Consider the following 16,995-nt stretch of genomic DNA (forward strand, 5'->3'; position numbering starts at 1 on the left):
AACTGCCAACTCTTCTAGACACTGAGCATGGCATGAGACATCTACTGAGACACATAACTGCCAAGTAAAATGCTTAATTACATCATTATTGAACTGTAGCGTAGAGTTGCCTCTTTCCTACATATATAAAGTTCATTAAACCATAGAATGACCTCGAAACCTTTTGAAGAGCATGTCCAAGCTGTCTTAAATCATGAGTCAATTTTGACACTTTCTCGAGTTTTTCTCCAATTACAATTGCGACCATCATGCAGCGGTATGTAATATGTATGATACAACACCATGGTCGAGCCAAGTCTGATTGAGCTGGGTCAATTTTGGCTTGGCTTGAAATTACCTTTCAGCCTATTTTGCTGGTGCAAGGTCAGTTTTTTTAGCTTCAAACTAAGCTTGACTAAGCTTTTCTCAAGCCTGTCTCGAGCTGCTTGGTTTGTTTGACAGGCTGGTCAGCCGGTGAACCATGATCTGGCCACCAGAGCAGCTTGGGATAGGTCACTGGCCTTGAACCACTGCTTTGGATGATGTTTTAAGGACTTATCTGCATTCTTTTCAGAATATCCTTAAATTTTCTATCAGAATATGTACATATCTCTATAGGACCGACAATACATGGATCATGGGAGGATGTATTTGACATGTTAAAACAAAATAGGCATATATATATATATATATATATATATTGGATCCATCTCATTTTGAAGTATCCAGAAATACTCTCCATTAGCAAAAGGGACCCAGAAGCAGGGGCAAATGAGAGCACTGCAATTCTAAATCAAGACAACTTGTACTTGTTTTCTGTTCCTTTTCGAATTAAGCCTACAATTTGTTCCATCAGTCCTGAACTTGAGGCCTTGGACTCGTTACCCCCATGTTCGTGGCACCGATGGGTCTGCAGACTGGTGTTAAATAGAGGTATCAATTTGAATGCTCCGATTGTAGATATGAAAATTAGACGTGCGGTACTACATTCTTAAAGCTTAACCTTCACATGGATATGAAAATTAAATGGACTCGTCTGAATAATATTGATATGGTATACCGTATAATCTTGACATCCACCAATCGAAAGGGTGATCTTTCGGATCAATATATTCGTCCGGAAGTCTCAAATTTAAATGCTTTAAAAGCCACGAGGGAAGGCAGCATCCTTTCCTTGGTAACTTCCAACAGAAAATATGAATCTATTTAGAGCTTTCATGGAGGCTGATATGGATCCCTTCATCCGCTTGGCTGGTGTGGCCGAGGTTGTCAGAAGCTGAACGTGGCCCAGCCTAGGTACTTTTATCCCATACCCGCCAGCAGAATATATCCTGAAAGATTGAATGGCATTTTCCACGTCGACTAGGAATGGCTCTCAAATCCCTGCACGCTGAAAGCATAGGCTTTTTAACTCCAGCAGGGGCTCCGAATCAGTTGAGTATGGGAACAACTTCAATAAAGCCACCAAAAAGCCAATTTGGACGTCCCTTCGGCCTCCACGAGTTTTTTCTAGGACAGCAGCAGGCAGGAATAACACCAATCTTTATTAACAGGTTCGATAAGCTAGGTCAATCTTGCAATTGAGGTACACAAATCTGTCTCCGGACAATCCATAAATGTATAGATCAATCTAACAGGAAAGCATGTAAATTAATTAGCATATAATAAACATTCACAAGTGTTTCCTACACGGAGATGGTACAGAAGAAAGGCTCCCCAGGTCAACTATAAATAAATCATCCAGAGGCACCAAGGTACTTGAGTTCTCAGATATCCTAGTAACCAGATCATTGCCTGCAGCAACATATATAATCTAGGCCTGATGCCATTAAATGCAGAGAGTGGTTTGCAGAATCCATTTAGCCCTCACTCTCTTGGCCGAGCCAGCCACAGAGAGCTTAATGCACGGAGCCGTGAAAAGTAGTCATGTATGGCAAGGAGCGCACGGGCAGATTGGCGTGTTGTTAGTATGCGAATCATTTGTTGCAGCGTCTGTTGACGCAGATTATCAGCCTGGAAGATGGATAAAGAACAACAGGTTATGATAAAAAATAATAATGATAATTGGTTGGGATAAACGATGCTTCATGCCCTCGAATTTCCATCAGCAATATAACAAGGACCATTCCCCGTCAATATATAACGAGAGCTGAGCATGGGGAAAGATCACCTGGCGGAGGAAACTTTCAAGAGTGCCAAGCTTCCCCATGGCCATCGCCATCTGACCCATGTAATTTGCCACATTACCAGATGACCCTGCAGGCCCAAGTGATCCAGAAGACAATGTTTCCGCCAGGGACTGCTGCAATGCTTCCATGCCCTGTGAAAGTGCATCCTCAGCTTGCTGGGAGGACTGCTGTAGGTTGCATATCCCCATCAACTGTTGCTCCGTAAGTGGCTCCAGTTGGCTTGCAAGTAACTAGAATGATGCAGTGCAGTTAGCGCACAGATTGATCATCAAAAAACACATACGAAAAGCACTCTATAACTTATTTGTCATATTAGACAAGACTGACTACAAAATTCACAGGTCAAAGAATTTAAAATAATTGGACCAACAAAAAACAAACTAGTTCAATTATCTCAAGAAGAAATTTTGATGGCCTAGAATCACCTTAATATCTGAAGATCACAAAGAAAAATCACAAAATTTACTGTTTTTTCCCTACAAATTTGGGAATTCTGAGATATAAGACGCATGATAGGCAACAGTATAATGAAAAAGGCTTCAACTAACTACCAGGAAAGTTAAGAGGTCGGAAAATAAATGCAAGCATCTCGAATGACCTGTTGAGGCTATAAAATTTTACTCGGATGGTTTGGGACGGAAACAGAAACTCTGCTGCATCAAGTTGTTTAAAAAGCCTACACCTTGTAAACTAAATAAACAGAGGATACTTCAGTCATTTCCTTATAATAGAGATCATCTCTATTGAGTGAGAGAGTGAGAGAGAGAGAGAAAAGGGGGCTACTTTGAGAGTGATGTGCTTTGATATTTGTGAATATCAAATTTTATTAATGGAAAACCAAAAAGTTACCTATCTCTGATACATCCCCTGATTAGCATTCCCCCTTCTCCTTCCATGCTCCTCTAAACCCCTCCCAATCTCCCACCCCCAAGCCCACCCCTCCAACCCCCGGTTGGTGGCCCCACCTCCCTACAACCTCAGGTGCAACTTCCAAAACACCCACGCTCCAGCCAGTCACTTATGCCGCCCTAAAGCACCTCATTTGGGTCCATCAACCTGGCTACAACTGCCTTGCTCGCCCCACGCCTCCCGTGCCTCTTCCGACCTCCCCACCCTCAACCTCCATTGCCTCACCCTCTCGACCCCTTTTCTAGCAAGATCCCCACATAGGTGATGGAACTTAATGGAGTGTAATACAGGGACTTACTTGGGGAAAGGTTTGATAACAGATATAGAAGCCACAGAATGTTGTGTGAATCATATGGTGAACCTTCAAATAACTTTTACAAAAGAAACTGAGCAATCCTCCATCTCGATATAATTTTTAACTTTTAGATGTTCCTTGGGTGTTTCCCCTCTAGTTTCCTTCTTTTCTATGATTCAATTACCAGAATACAGAAGAAACTAACTGGTCCATAAAATTGATGATATTTTTCACATGAGAAATATCAACTAACGAACATGAAGAAAGAGAAGATTTGCACCTTGAGAAGTTCAGATGACCGGAAACCCCCAAGCCACAGAAAACACCTCTCTGCAGGTGTCTTCCACATCCCTGATAACATGTGGAAAACATCTGCTTTGGCTGCCACACTTTTGAGCCTAAAAATTTCATCATAATGTGCCATAATGCTATCAACAATAGTACGAAGGTCATTATCACTAGCATGTGAGTTCACTGCAGCCCTCAGCTCATTAATCTGTCGGTTGTGTTCTTCTAGCCATCGCGCATATTCCATGTCAAATGCCAGAGCCCCTGCAAGTTGAATAACATAAGATTTTTCTGACATTGATGAAAGAGTCAAGCATTTGCATGAATCCAAAAAGGCAAATGAACTTATTTTTGAGGCACATATGGTTACCTAGAATTCTCAAGCAATTTTAGTTCTCTATTTGGGAAATACAACTACCCAGATACTTGCGCAATCTCAGAATTTTAACAGGAAAAAAAAAATCTAAAGCCCTCCCAATTAAATTAACAAATCCCACAGCAATGGTGTGATTATCATTGCTAATTTATTGACGTTTCAAAGGCTCTGTGAAGAAAAAACAATTAGGCAATTCAGCAATTTTCATTAAGAAGCTCCTATCAATTAAGTTCATTATAAAAAACTAACCCATGCGAAATAGCTTCATAGGTTAGTCTGCTGGTGCCTATTCTAAAGCTATTCTTCTCTAGTAATCCAATGTAAATCGTCTGATGAGAATATCGGGCGAACATTTATCAATTATTTGGACTGATGATTTATGAAAAATTACTGAGAGGCATGCATTCATGGCATTTTCTTTGAGTGTAAAATGCCCATCTGAGTACTATAATACAGTTTTCAACATAGATCCTAAATCATTAACACTGAGTAGAGGCTCTTAGAATACCATTTCCACCCATTGAATGGGACTGGTCTCCTGAGCTTGAAATGAAGATGCCCTGTTACCCAAAAAAAGGACCAAGTCAAGAGAAACAACTAATGTGTTTTCTGACAGAAATCTGTTGAATGAAAAGAATGGTAAAATTAGAGAAAGGATAGGGAGATTTTACATTAGGATCATACCTGTTGGCGTGCTCGCTGAAGTTCCTGCTCAAGTTGAGTAAGCTTTAACCTGCTATTCTCTAGTTGTTGCACATATGCCTTGCAGAAGAAATAGCAGCATTAGCATATACTGCATTATCTAAGAACATATATAGATCCAGGATGATTTTTGAATTAAATCAATTCTCCCAAAAATCATAGCAGTCAAGAGAAAAAGAAGCCGAAGAAAAGTTGCTAACCACCAATATCACATTAAATGATAGAGATCAAATCATGGCATTCATCAATGTGGGACCTCGATTATCTAATTTAGAACTGACCGGATCTGAGTAAAGCTCCACTCAAGCGTAGCCATATATATCTATATATAAAATATGTATATATATATATATATATATATATATATATATATATGTTGAGTTCACAAACACACAGATGCACACATACACAAATACATATGTACATGCGTATGCATGTGTGTATGTACATATGTACGTATATTTGTGGGTCTACTCCTTCAGGAAGGATTAATGCCTCAATCCTACCAATCCAAAATCAATGATGGAGATGATATATGATCCATACTGTTGATTATAATCAAATCATTAAAAATTACTACAAGACCAAAAATCAAGGATTCTCGGGGTCATTTGCCTATAAAAACGCACCCCAGTGGGGGAGGACTAGAAGCTTTGTCTTTTGGATTTTAACTCAGATTTGGTCAGTCCAGACCGGACAGTGGAGATCCAACGCTGATGCCATGAGTACATCTAGTATCTCTAAATTGCTTATGCATAAAAAATCACGTGTTTTGGAGACCCCTAATCTATGTATCAAGTGGTCAAAAAAACGAATAGTTCAAATAATATGATACAATGCATGTGTTTTAACTACTCAATACATAGTCTAAGGATCTCCATATCACATGATTTTTTATGTGTAAACAAATTGCAGGTAGTAGATTACACTAAAGGTTTGGATCTTCAATGTCAGACTCTCATCGTCTAATCAGGACTGACCAGTTCTAACTTCAAATCCTGTCGATCAGATTGTAGTCCACCTCATGTGTATGAATGTATGTTTGTGTACATGCATGTATATACACACATATATACATATATATGTATATTTGCGTATATATATGCATAAATATATTTTTATACATATGTATGTATATATATATGAATTTATAAAAGTATGTGAAGTATGTATATACGTACACATATATGTATGCATGTATATAAAAAAGGGCGTCCGGTGCACAAGGCTCTCGCCGTAGCGGGGTCTGGAGAGGTTCAAATGTCTGCTGACTTAACCCTGCATGCAGAGATGTTTTCATATTTCAAACCCGTAACTCCATATCACAATGGAGCAACCTTATCATTGTGTCTAAATAATGCATAGCAACTTTTGGTTTCTAGGTATTTTTAGTGGTAAAAACATGAGATGGTGTGGATCTTTGATTTTTGAATACCCCATCATTGATTTTAGAATCAAGACGAGTGGATACCTTCTCTTAAGAGGAGCAAAGTCCATCTCATATGTGTATATACATGTACGTATGTATGTGCTTGTGTTTGTAAGATAGAATTTCACCCATGAACCCCTATTACGTGAGCATAAAATCTCTTCTTCAGTGGACCATATTTTGAACACTAGGATCAAACAAAAATTCACAAATTACTCACTTGTGAAGATTGAGAAACCTTCAAAAGGATTTCTTGTCATCTAAAGCTAGGAGAACTGGTGATAACAAAAGCAACTCCAGTTGTAAAGCTGTAAAAAACTACAAAATAACTATACCTTTCAGAGAAAGAAAAAGATCTAATTTGCATGTCCAAAAATATAGGCCAACTTACCAATCTTTTTAATCAATGGAATATGAGGACTTCTTTTCTTAGAGCATATCATCCATACTAAACCCATATGGCAGAATTCCACCAAAAACTATTGTTTAAGATGATGACACTTTTAGCACCCTCCAAAGATGATGTCTCATATTTTCAATTTACAAATAGAGAACTCCACCAAAGATTGAATAAGATCAACAAGAGGTTATTTAACATAAAAAAGAACCCCTGCAGTGTCGATTTCACCAGTTGACAACGGACTGTGGATCTAATAACAGAAGTGTATGGATACATCTAAGCAAACTTAAACATGGCACAAATTACAGTTTAAGTTGACCCGTGGCTATGACTATACCAAAAATGTGAATTATGTAACAACAGCATCAACTATGTAACTACAGGATAGACTAACAAAGTCAGCCTGATGTAGTTTTTCCAGGGTTGCTTGATGTTTTCTATCACTTCTCTCCTCTATAAATATTGTCAAAACTAAAAACAGAGTGCTAATAAACTAACCAAATATTGACAGGGAAGGACCAATACCTTAGGCTAAGAAAATTAAGCATTCTTTTTGTTGAGCAAATTGAGGATTTATTATGATGCATATTGTAATGCAACATACAACAATTGACAAGGAACGAAGAGAACAAACGAAAATGAATTACCTTTTTTCTTAACCGGCTTTTTCTAGCCGCTTCACGATTTTGAGCCAGCCGCCGAAGTGTCTGTAGGGAAAAAATTTAATACATGATGCTACAAAATATCACTGAATCAGAAGAAACTATAGCCATTTGACTACCTTCTGGTCCATTTTATCCTTTGATTTGTCGCTAGAGTCGGAAGCTGCAGCAATAGCAGCTTGTCCTTGTTCAAGCTGAATACCAGAGAAAATTGACACAAAGTAATCAATGAGCTCCATCAGGATGCAGCATCCTGGTTTAAACTAACTAATGCAGCATGATTACACGTACAGTAATAAATCTCCAACTAAATTAGACTAAAGACTTTAACATTAAAAGGAAAGAAATTAAGAAAACATTGCAAATTACTAATTGTAATTTGTCTTGTTAAACTAAAAATTTCATTCACATCAGAAGAAAAAGAAATTCTCCCAAGTAAAGGAGCAAGATTGTAGAGGAATAAATGAATTAAAAAATACAAGGCCTACTGAAGGAAAGAACTATATGAAGAGCCAACAGAACTTCCAGTAGTTATAACCAACCAAAAAAAAACCCAAACAAAAAAATAGTTTTAAGTCATCAAAAGGGATACGTGGCCTTATATCCAATAAAAAAATCCAGCATCCTAAGTTAAATGCCGCATGATATAACAGTCCAATGGCCTCAATCAGAAAGCAAAGAGCATTGCAACAGCAGGGAAAAGCAAGTCTCCCATGACAACATTAGATCAGATCACATGTAACCCATCTTAATCAGCCCTAACTTATCTGAACAGCAATAGAAGCACTGCAGCCCAACTTACATTCACCTGTCTCATTGAATGTCTTCCACCTGTTAATAATATGTCCTACCTTTGAAAGACACACTCTCAGAATGTCCCTAGAACGGGTGCAAACCTGGTTTTGGGTGTCATACACAGGAGGTTGGAATGCTAATTTGGGGCCAAAATGCCAAAGTTGCCCTCAATGATTCCTAAAAAACTGTGGTTTATAGCCATTTCAGGTACCTTTTGAAGGCACACAGAATTTCCTGTTCTAAAAATTCTTAATTGATAACACCGTATTAGTTGTTTTATACAAAATCTGCCGCACTATTCTCAGCATGAGAACCTTCTAACTATTCTCCGATTGTAATACCCAAGTCCAAGTCCTCTATAACGTAATTCTGCACCTCCACACTAGACACATTTAAAAGACCAGATACTATAAAATGTTGGTGACAAGTTAGGCCAAAACAATATCATATATGATATCTCTACAAAAGCAACCAAATCTGCAACATAGGCTGGCAAGCCATGACTATAGAATGAAAGTATACAATCTAAGTCATGCATACAAAATGCCAAAAAGTCATGAATATCTTTAAACATCCTTAATCATGTCCGAATAAAAAAGGGTATGGTAAGCAAGTTCCCAAACCACATCAATCATAGTGATAGGATCCTCTTCTTTTATTTTTTGGTTGACTTGGAAAAACATGACATGTTTATGTTTTGAAGAGTTACTGAGTTTTGTACCAAAAAAAAGAGTTACTGAGTTTCCCATGCATAGAAACCTTCCGATAGCCACCACGTCAAAACTTATCTCCAATTACCTGGCTTCATCTTACTTTTGATGCATTTTTAAAGACCATATCAAGCTTCCAAGCAAGAGTTCAGGATAAGAAGAGACCTCATTAAAAAAATGACCTCATCACACGGAAGCACTCACCAAATTTCTTTTAAGATGGTTTTAAAACAAAGATTATAACTTCTCATTTGTCTGAATATATAGATAAATGATATTGCTAGCAATGAGAACCTGAACAAGTGTAAGTTTAATCTCGCCAGTGATCAAATTTTCTACTAATTCTAAGTTCAGACTTTCATAAATGAAATCCAATGTCTACAAGTCATCACCGAAACCAAGACTATCACATATGTAATTCTGTCATGCTAACAAACTAAAACTTCAATCAATAAAGATTTAACAGCAACATTAAAAGCACTCAAACAAAACCCAAAAAATAATTAATACTAAAGTATGAGGCATAGATAGAAAGTTCTAAAGAAAAACATACAATCACATATATAAGTTAGCAGTTATAATGTGAATTCTGCAATCTCTGGTTAGTATAAGTAATATGGCAATATGCATGATCCTAATAAACATACTATAATAAAGGAGTGCTGTTTATGGTGGGTCATTCCATTAATCAAAGTAGCCTTTTATAGAGATGACTTCCAAAGATGACATCCTTTCAAGAAATTCCTTGAAAAGCTCAAGAAAAAGAGCACACCTCAGCTTAAGTACAGTCCGATATTCCTGATGGTCCTAACCCAAAAAAATGTTTACAATCTATTAGGATTTAGATCATCTATACCCTAAGCAATTTTAACCCATAGTGAATGGGTAAAGTGGATTCTTGTTTAACTAATTACCTATTTAAGATTGAGATGCTATTCCAGGGAACGAGCATATAAGGAAAGGCTTCAAAAGATCAAGGAGATAGGAGAAGGACAAAAAGAAAAGCAAAAAAAAAAGCTAGCCAACAACCAACCATAAGCACTTTTTTTAAATAAAATAATGAAAAAGACACATACTGCACAAGTGGGGGAGGTGTCATCTGTAGTGCAAAGAGTATCACGCCTCATTTTCTGTCTATGCATGCTACATTAATAATATATTTATAAGTAATAATTTTATCAGCCTTGCTAGAAAGCAAATTCTAGCTAAATAATAAACATTTGCCTCTAATAAGTTTATTCAATTAAGCATTGTGGCATGCCATCTGCAAAAGTTGTAATTCTTAGTTCGCTAAACTGAATGCGACACAATTTTCATATCAGAGTAATCAATCAATTAATCAGATGAGATATCGTGTCAAATCAGATAACAGATACAAAGGATTAAGATGCAATAGAACAATAAGAGGAACAAAATATTTAACCCTATATAGCCATCCAAAAAAAAAAGGAATGAACTCAAACTATGACAGAACATCACTAACAGATTGTGATAGAATGGAACATTACCCTCTGACTCTTGTCATCAGTGTCCACATCTGTTGAGGTATCAGTCCTAGGACTGGTGTCTGCCATTGTAGACTCTCCCCAGTTCTCAATATGACCGCCGGATGATGACACCAGATTAGGCTGCTGCCCTTTTTGTTGTGGAACTGTAAGTGGCCCAAGTCTAGCGGACACTGAGGAAATATCAGCAGAAGGAAGAGGCTGTTGCTGCGAAAAAGAACAATCAGTGAACTATATTGAGAAAATCCACAGGTGCATCACTATGCAATATTAATAGCAAATTACGTAATGAAGAATACATCTAATTTTACCTTACTATAAGCACCAAATTGAAGGGGGTCAGAAGGAACAGATTGGCCACTTGATTTTGGATTAAATAAAGGATCTGCATAAATGTTAAATAGATAAACGAACATAAGCTCAACTAGCTTCAATAATGTGCAGAAAATTGAATAGTGGCAGCTGATATTGCCTTTAGTACAGAACTGCCTCCCTTTTGTAGTTATTGAATTAATTAATAGGTAAGCAAAGTTCGCCTCAGAAATAAAATGGGATCGCTTTGAACTAAGAAATGACTTAGTCAGATGATGTTTGTGATATGTAACAACCGGATGATAACGAAAAGTTTCTCTACTTTGAAAATCAAACATGCCGAAATAATAGGCCTAGCTGAAAATGATATAAAATGGCCCATGCGTATAACAAATATTCTGACCATAAGACTGCTCATAGATATTGTTGCAGCATAGCAAGTCATTACGAGAATAAGATAAAACAATTAAACAGAATATATTGCTTTTCACTGTCCTTAAAAAAGGGTAATAATCACATACTTCTGCTTAGATCAACAGCTTCTTCTATGCGAAATCCAATAGACTGCTCAAGTGCTGCAAGGTCAGAAACTCGAGAAGGGTGCATGCTGTTTCCCTCTGTCTCACTAAGGAAGGCAATCAGAAGAACAACAAGGCAGAATCATCAGTAAAACATAACAAGGTAATGACAAATGTTACATATGAAGATTACCAGTTGAGTAGAAAATCTTAACCTTATCAAAAGAAAATAGGTAAAGAATCTAATCCTAGAAAAAAACTTCTGTCTCTTAAATATTCTTCCTCAACAATACTGTTCAAATCTTTAACTAATATATTTGGGCAATAACCCTAAAAAGACACTTTACTTTAGTCTTCTGAAGTTTGCTATCTGAAATTACCCTTAGAATCAACTTTTCCAAGACGAACAATCTTTTACACAATTCCCTCCATTAGACTTTGAGTTGCATCAGCAAATAAACATATTGACGAAAAATCTAATCCTAGAAGAACATTTTTGACTTCTTTAGTTTCTTATTCGATTGTACCATTGTAACAGTAGATTTCACGCAGAACAATCTTTCACAGATTATCCTCCTTGATATTTCAAAATACCTAAAATATTGCACATGTTTTTCAATTAGATAATTCAGTTAGCTGATCTAAGTGAACAAACATGCCAAATAGGGACTATGGATTTCTGCAACTTACTGAAAAGCCTGTTGATATGAAACAGGGGTCAAAATAGATCTATCATGCCATTTTCTTGTGTTTGTCTTGTGCTATAATCAGCTTGATTACTAAGAAATACATGGAATTCAATTCAAGCAAACAGGTCAAAGAAAGGTACCACTAAGAGCCATGGAACAGGAGGTTCTATCTGAACATAAAATTTGACGCAAGATAGAAACAATATCCATGAATTTTGTATAATTAAGTCAGATGATGGTTAATATTGTCCTAGCAATCAATAGACAATTCCTGTAAAGGTCAAAGTTCATTATGAATGGACATGGTTAATTATTGAATTTCTTTTCCTGTAGTTTATTAAATAAAAAGAACTTTCCTTACCATCAACATAATGATAACAAGCAGGTCAATCCCATGTGCTTCGCATATTATCAATACATGGTTGTGCATACAACATGGTAGGTGGGATGCACATTAAAGGAATCATAGGCAACTGGGATCCCCCAATAACATTACACAACTTGATATAGGCATGCGGAGAGTGGAGACTTGTAAAGTAGTTGTCCAAGCAAAGAAGTTTGCTTTGCAAGAGTAGAAACAATGAATCTAATTCAAACCATTGGACTAAACTTGATACTGAATTCTAACATCCATAACAAACATGAAAGCATTAGCCTTGAACAAATCATATAGTTATTTTTAAAATTTTATTAAAAATTTTAAAATTTAAACCTGGTCTAATCGGTTGACTTGGTGCTTATACCACTAATCCAGTCTCTGTTGGTCAAGTCAGTCTCTAGTTTGGGTTTAACAACTATGCTATTGTTCGACCTTCCACTAGCATCGTAAGTACCATGCCAATACCCTCTAGCACGTTACCAGCATCATGCTAGCATTGCCTGCCAATAAGGCACAAACATGATGCATGCCATTCCATGCCTAGCCTATGGGTGCAAATGTACCAAGCTGCTCCAAGTAGCTCGAGGCTCGCCTAGCTAAAAGCTTTTCTAAGCTCAGCTCTATTAGGAAAAGGGTCAAGTGCAAACACATGTCAGAGCTCCTAAACACCTGCCCTATTCAAGTATAGTGGGGCGGCCTGGCTTTTCTGGCTTGGCTCGACTCGAAGCTTAGCCAAACCAAGTATAATTTTGTTAAGCTTGGTTCAAGCTTGAGCTGAGCCCGAGTAGCCTTGTACTCGGCTCAGGTCAGCTCATTTGCACCTCTAGCCATGCCAACCAATTGGATAGCACTTAAATCCATGCCAAGGTAAGCTGTAGCAAAGCAAATTAAAAAATTCTTTCCTCCCTCTCCTATCATTCCTCTTCCTGCCTTTTATTCTTCTTCTCATATAAGGCAAGACAGCAATCCATAAGAAGCAAGAAAAATAATATTGCTTTCCAATTAGATGCATAAATTTGATAATTCCACACTATATACTGATATATAGTCAATTTTCAACATGTTGCCCAAAACAATGATATTTTGCCTATTAACTACCATCTTTGCTTTCAGCAATAGTCACCATCCCTGTGCAAGTAACCACCATTGCTATGAAGATATGAGGGGTTCTATATTTAATGCAAAACTTGCAAATATGCCACCTTATCATGCAGATAGGATAAGTAAGCACCTATACAGGCCTAGCAGGTCACACACTTGGCTACCCAAGGTTGGTCTGGCCAAATTGGCTTTTTAACCTTAACTGAAGCATCAACGGGCCACCCAACTTAAAGCAATAGGTGGGGTTTTCTTTCAAAAAAGAAGGATCAAGTATGATTGATTACTAAATTTCTTCATTGTCCCTTTCTACCTTAACAAAAGCAAACAAAGATGACAAATAATGGCATTCAAAATCACCTTTGCAACCAACATGCTTTCTCCAACTTTTAGTTTATATTACAATCACGAGAAGATTACATAGGACTATAGCTTTTGTGTAGGGTGAAAGGACAATTTTCTCCATTATTGGTAAATTTCCTACTCTTTAAAGATATCAGCTACTTATAAGAACTTATTGGAAATCATTTAACCAAGTCTGCAAGTCTTCTTCTCTCCCATGTACTTCCAAACCGCTTTGGATGTTTCCCCTTTCTTATTTTCAGCCTTGCTGACTGAGTATGAGGGTTCCAATTATACTATATAAACGACATTTTAAGTGTCGGCATTGTATCATCTAAATCTACATTTCCTACTTTTTAATCATGGTTATTATGGTTCTCTTTCACTCGCCATTTGTTCATCAGAGCTTTTGAGACTTGGGGCATCAATCCCTCATTCCTTTGGTCCACTTTCCTATGGAATTTCAGAAAATCTTCAACTATATCAGATCATCAGCAGCCAAATAAATGAGTATAACAAATGTTGCTTCTCTTCCTCTTACCACATGCACAAGCATATAGATACACAGATGCAAACATATGTGTGTACATACATACACATGTATGTATGTGTATGTGTGTGCGTGTGTATGTGTGTGCGTATCAAACTTTCCATGAAAGACCACATAGCACATAAGTAAAGCATTATCTTTTTTATGCTCATTTTTTTCTCATATTTTTAAATCTGGCTTATACACAAATCTCATAGATTGTATATTCTTGTACGCAAAAGACTATTATGTTCCCAACTCCCACAGTTTGACAATATGCACAATATATCAGATTTTGAAGATTTTAAATAAATTTCAAGATTCAACATCAGAGGCGAAGCTATTGTGCCTTGTTATAGCACGGCGGGCTTAGATAATATGCAGTTTTAGTATCAAAACAACCGAGGCACACAATATGTCAGAATTTCAAACAATAACATTTTTCTTATCATTGTTTGCATTTTAAAATATCACCAGCACCCAACTGAAGCATTTCAACAGGAAACCCCTCTAGACCAAGTAAACTCGAACACAGTCAAACAACCCTAACACTGTTGCTTGCTATTTTAGTTTCGTCTTGTGGTTGATTTCATCAAGGAAACCCAGAAAGCTCGCTCTGTGACATCTTCAAATAAAAGAAGAAACAAAGTACAGAAATCCCTCAGATGTCACTTAGTACCTTAATATTAAAACTGAAGCAATTTAACTTTCTTCTACAGAAATAGTAGCAAGATCACTAATTTGCAGCAGGATTCCCAGAACTAAACAAACACAAAGGATTATGCAGAATAAAATAATTAGCAGATAAGACTTCTCCAGAGAGTCGGACACGCATACATGTGATGAGCCCCAGGCAGCGCTGAAATGAAGCTCGGCATCCCTCTAGCCGCCTCCTTAACATCTTCCACACCAGCCCCAACTTTTCTACTCCCCATCCACCACCATCATCGCCTCACGACCACCGCCACCACACAATCAGACCAACAAAACCTCGACACCTCTCGGAAATACAAACCCAAATCCCAAACCAACCACACGAAACCCAGAACAAAACCTGAATCTAATCCGATGCGATCCGAGTTGAAGTCTTTCAAGAACGAACAAAGCACCCAAGAATCCGGCCACCCGAACCAATCGAAACCACCAACCCCTCTCCAATCCTTGGGATCGAAGCAAAACCCTAACGACCCCAACCGCTCCAACCCAGCCGACGGAGAACCGAGGAGGAAGCCGAGCTCGTAAACCTAATTCCGGCGCTGATCGATCCCCCGAGGCCGCAACTCGGCCCGTAAATTAATCCCCTGGAAGCTCGCTCTCTTGGAGCTCCGAGCGATCGATGGGGTCCGGATACCGCCGCTCCCACCCCTTCGCCCTCTCTCTCTTTCTGTCTCTCTCTCTCTTTCTGTCTCTCTCTAATAAATTTCTTTCAATATTTCATTCTGGGGAAAAAGAATTCCAACTTTCCACCAGCCTCGAATTCCGAATAATTTTTTAATCTGGGGAAGCGGGTGGCCTTTAGACTATTCCAATCTTCAGACGTCGTTTTCCCCTCCGGATAAATTTTTATTATTATTTTCCACCTCTTCCCTCTCTTTTTTTTTTTTAATTTTTACCTTGGCGAGAAGGCTGTCAGAGATCGTCTTAGGGAGCGAGCGGATTCAACGCCGAAGGGGATGAGATTAAAAGAAGCGGGTTATAGTCGCCACCCTATTTGCAGATAATTAAGGTTCTGCCACTACCGAACCGAATTGTCCCAGCGCGCGTGGTAAAAAGGAGGGTTGCATTCGCCACCGGATTTGAAGATAATTAATGTTCTGCCACTACCGAACCGGCTCGTCCCGGCTCTCCCCGGGGGGTCCGGTCGGATGTCGACTGAAGTGGATAGATTAGATCTTTCACGAGATCTGGACCGTTGAAAATGGAACGCTGAGCGCGGACGATGCATGATCGGTGTGGGGCCCAGGATGGTATTGGAAGCTGTGCCCTGATAGCGGGGGCCCACCGGCCCAGGGATGATGGAAGACGGAGGCAGATGGGCGGTTTGGGATGGTTGGGGTTGGGAGCGTTGTTTCTTGGGAGCAGTTAGGGGAGTCGTTTTCCGTGGGTGGGCCCGAGGACCTAGCAGCCTATCTGACTGCATTTGGTGTACTTTTTTGACCGTGAAAGAGTCATGCGGAACAAGCTTCGGACGTGTTCTAAGGTCATATGGGCTGCTAAGGGAGGGAGGGAGGGGGGGCCTGCAAATGGCGTTGCAAAAATGACGCGTTCAAAGGTGTGCCAAGGAAATGAGCTGCTGTATCATAATCCCTCTCATACCTCTTCTTCTTCTCATAAATCATAGTCAAAAAGTCTGCATGCTTGACCGCCTTATTAGTAGATGATACTAAATTAGCGCATGTTCGATCGAATCTCGGCTCTCATGCTACTATATGAGCATGTAGAAGTATACCTTAGGCAGGCTCTTTCGAATTACAATAGAAGTGTTGGATGACTATGTTGTAAGACTAAGGATTACGAAGGCTTGCACCCTATTTCTCTCAAGCATAGAGATGGGTGAATATAGTAATACTCCCAAAAATTACCGAATGGATATGATTCTTATTTCTATCCCTCTCACAATAAATATTGAAAATGCTAATTATAAGAGGAAAATTATAAAGAGTCATATTGATCGAGGGTGACCATTCTAAATTATGCTAAAATTATTCGCCCATAAAATGGTTTGGAGCCTGAAATTGTATATGCACACGGATATAATAAGAAAGAAAAAAAGACTTGAAGGTGCAACAAAAATGAAAGGCACTGTACTCACCATAAATAGTGATCATATTCCGTTACTTGGAAAAATAATGTCATATATGAAACTAGTAAGAAAATTTTGAAGGAAAA

General features: G+C 38.3%; 1 protein-coding gene across 2 annotated transcripts; it reads right to left on the reverse strand.

The window, feature by feature from the left end:
• Nucleotides 1-1,610: 1,610 nt before the first annotated feature.
• LOC103705026 (transcription factor TGA2.3-like) lies at nucleotides 1,611-15,772 on the reverse strand. 2 transcript variants are annotated; one of them, XM_008788601.6, is made up of 11 exons: nucleotides 14,944-15,772; nucleotides 11,073-11,176; nucleotides 10,551-10,624; nucleotides 10,243-10,446; nucleotides 7,349-7,423; nucleotides 7,215-7,274; nucleotides 4,721-4,798; nucleotides 4,545-4,596; nucleotides 3,653-3,924; nucleotides 2,150-2,398; nucleotides 1,611-1,992 (listed from the first exon to the last, which is right to left on the reverse strand). In XM_008788601.6, the coding sequence occupies exons 1-11, from the start codon at nucleotides 15,039-15,041 to the stop codon at nucleotides 1,846-1,848; spliced, it is 1,413 nt and encodes a 470-aa protein (XP_008786823.3). In that variant the 5' UTR covers nucleotides 15,042-15,772; the 3' UTR covers nucleotides 1,611-1,845. The 2 variants fall into 2 exon arrangements, with proteins under 2 accessions (XP_008786823.3, XP_008786824.3); XM_008788602.6 differs by having other exon boundaries at nucleotides 10,243-10,440; nucleotides 14,944-15,591.
• Nucleotides 15,773-16,995: the final 1,223 nt, after the last annotated feature.

Source organism: Phoenix dactylifera, chromosome 14 (assembly GCF_051530095.1).
Source record: "Phoenix dactylifera cultivar Ajwa chromosome 14, Ajwa_hap1_PhDact_Kaust_v1.1, whole genome shotgun sequence".
NCBI lineage: Eukaryota > Viridiplantae > Streptophyta > Magnoliopsida > Arecales > Arecaceae > Phoenix > Phoenix dactylifera.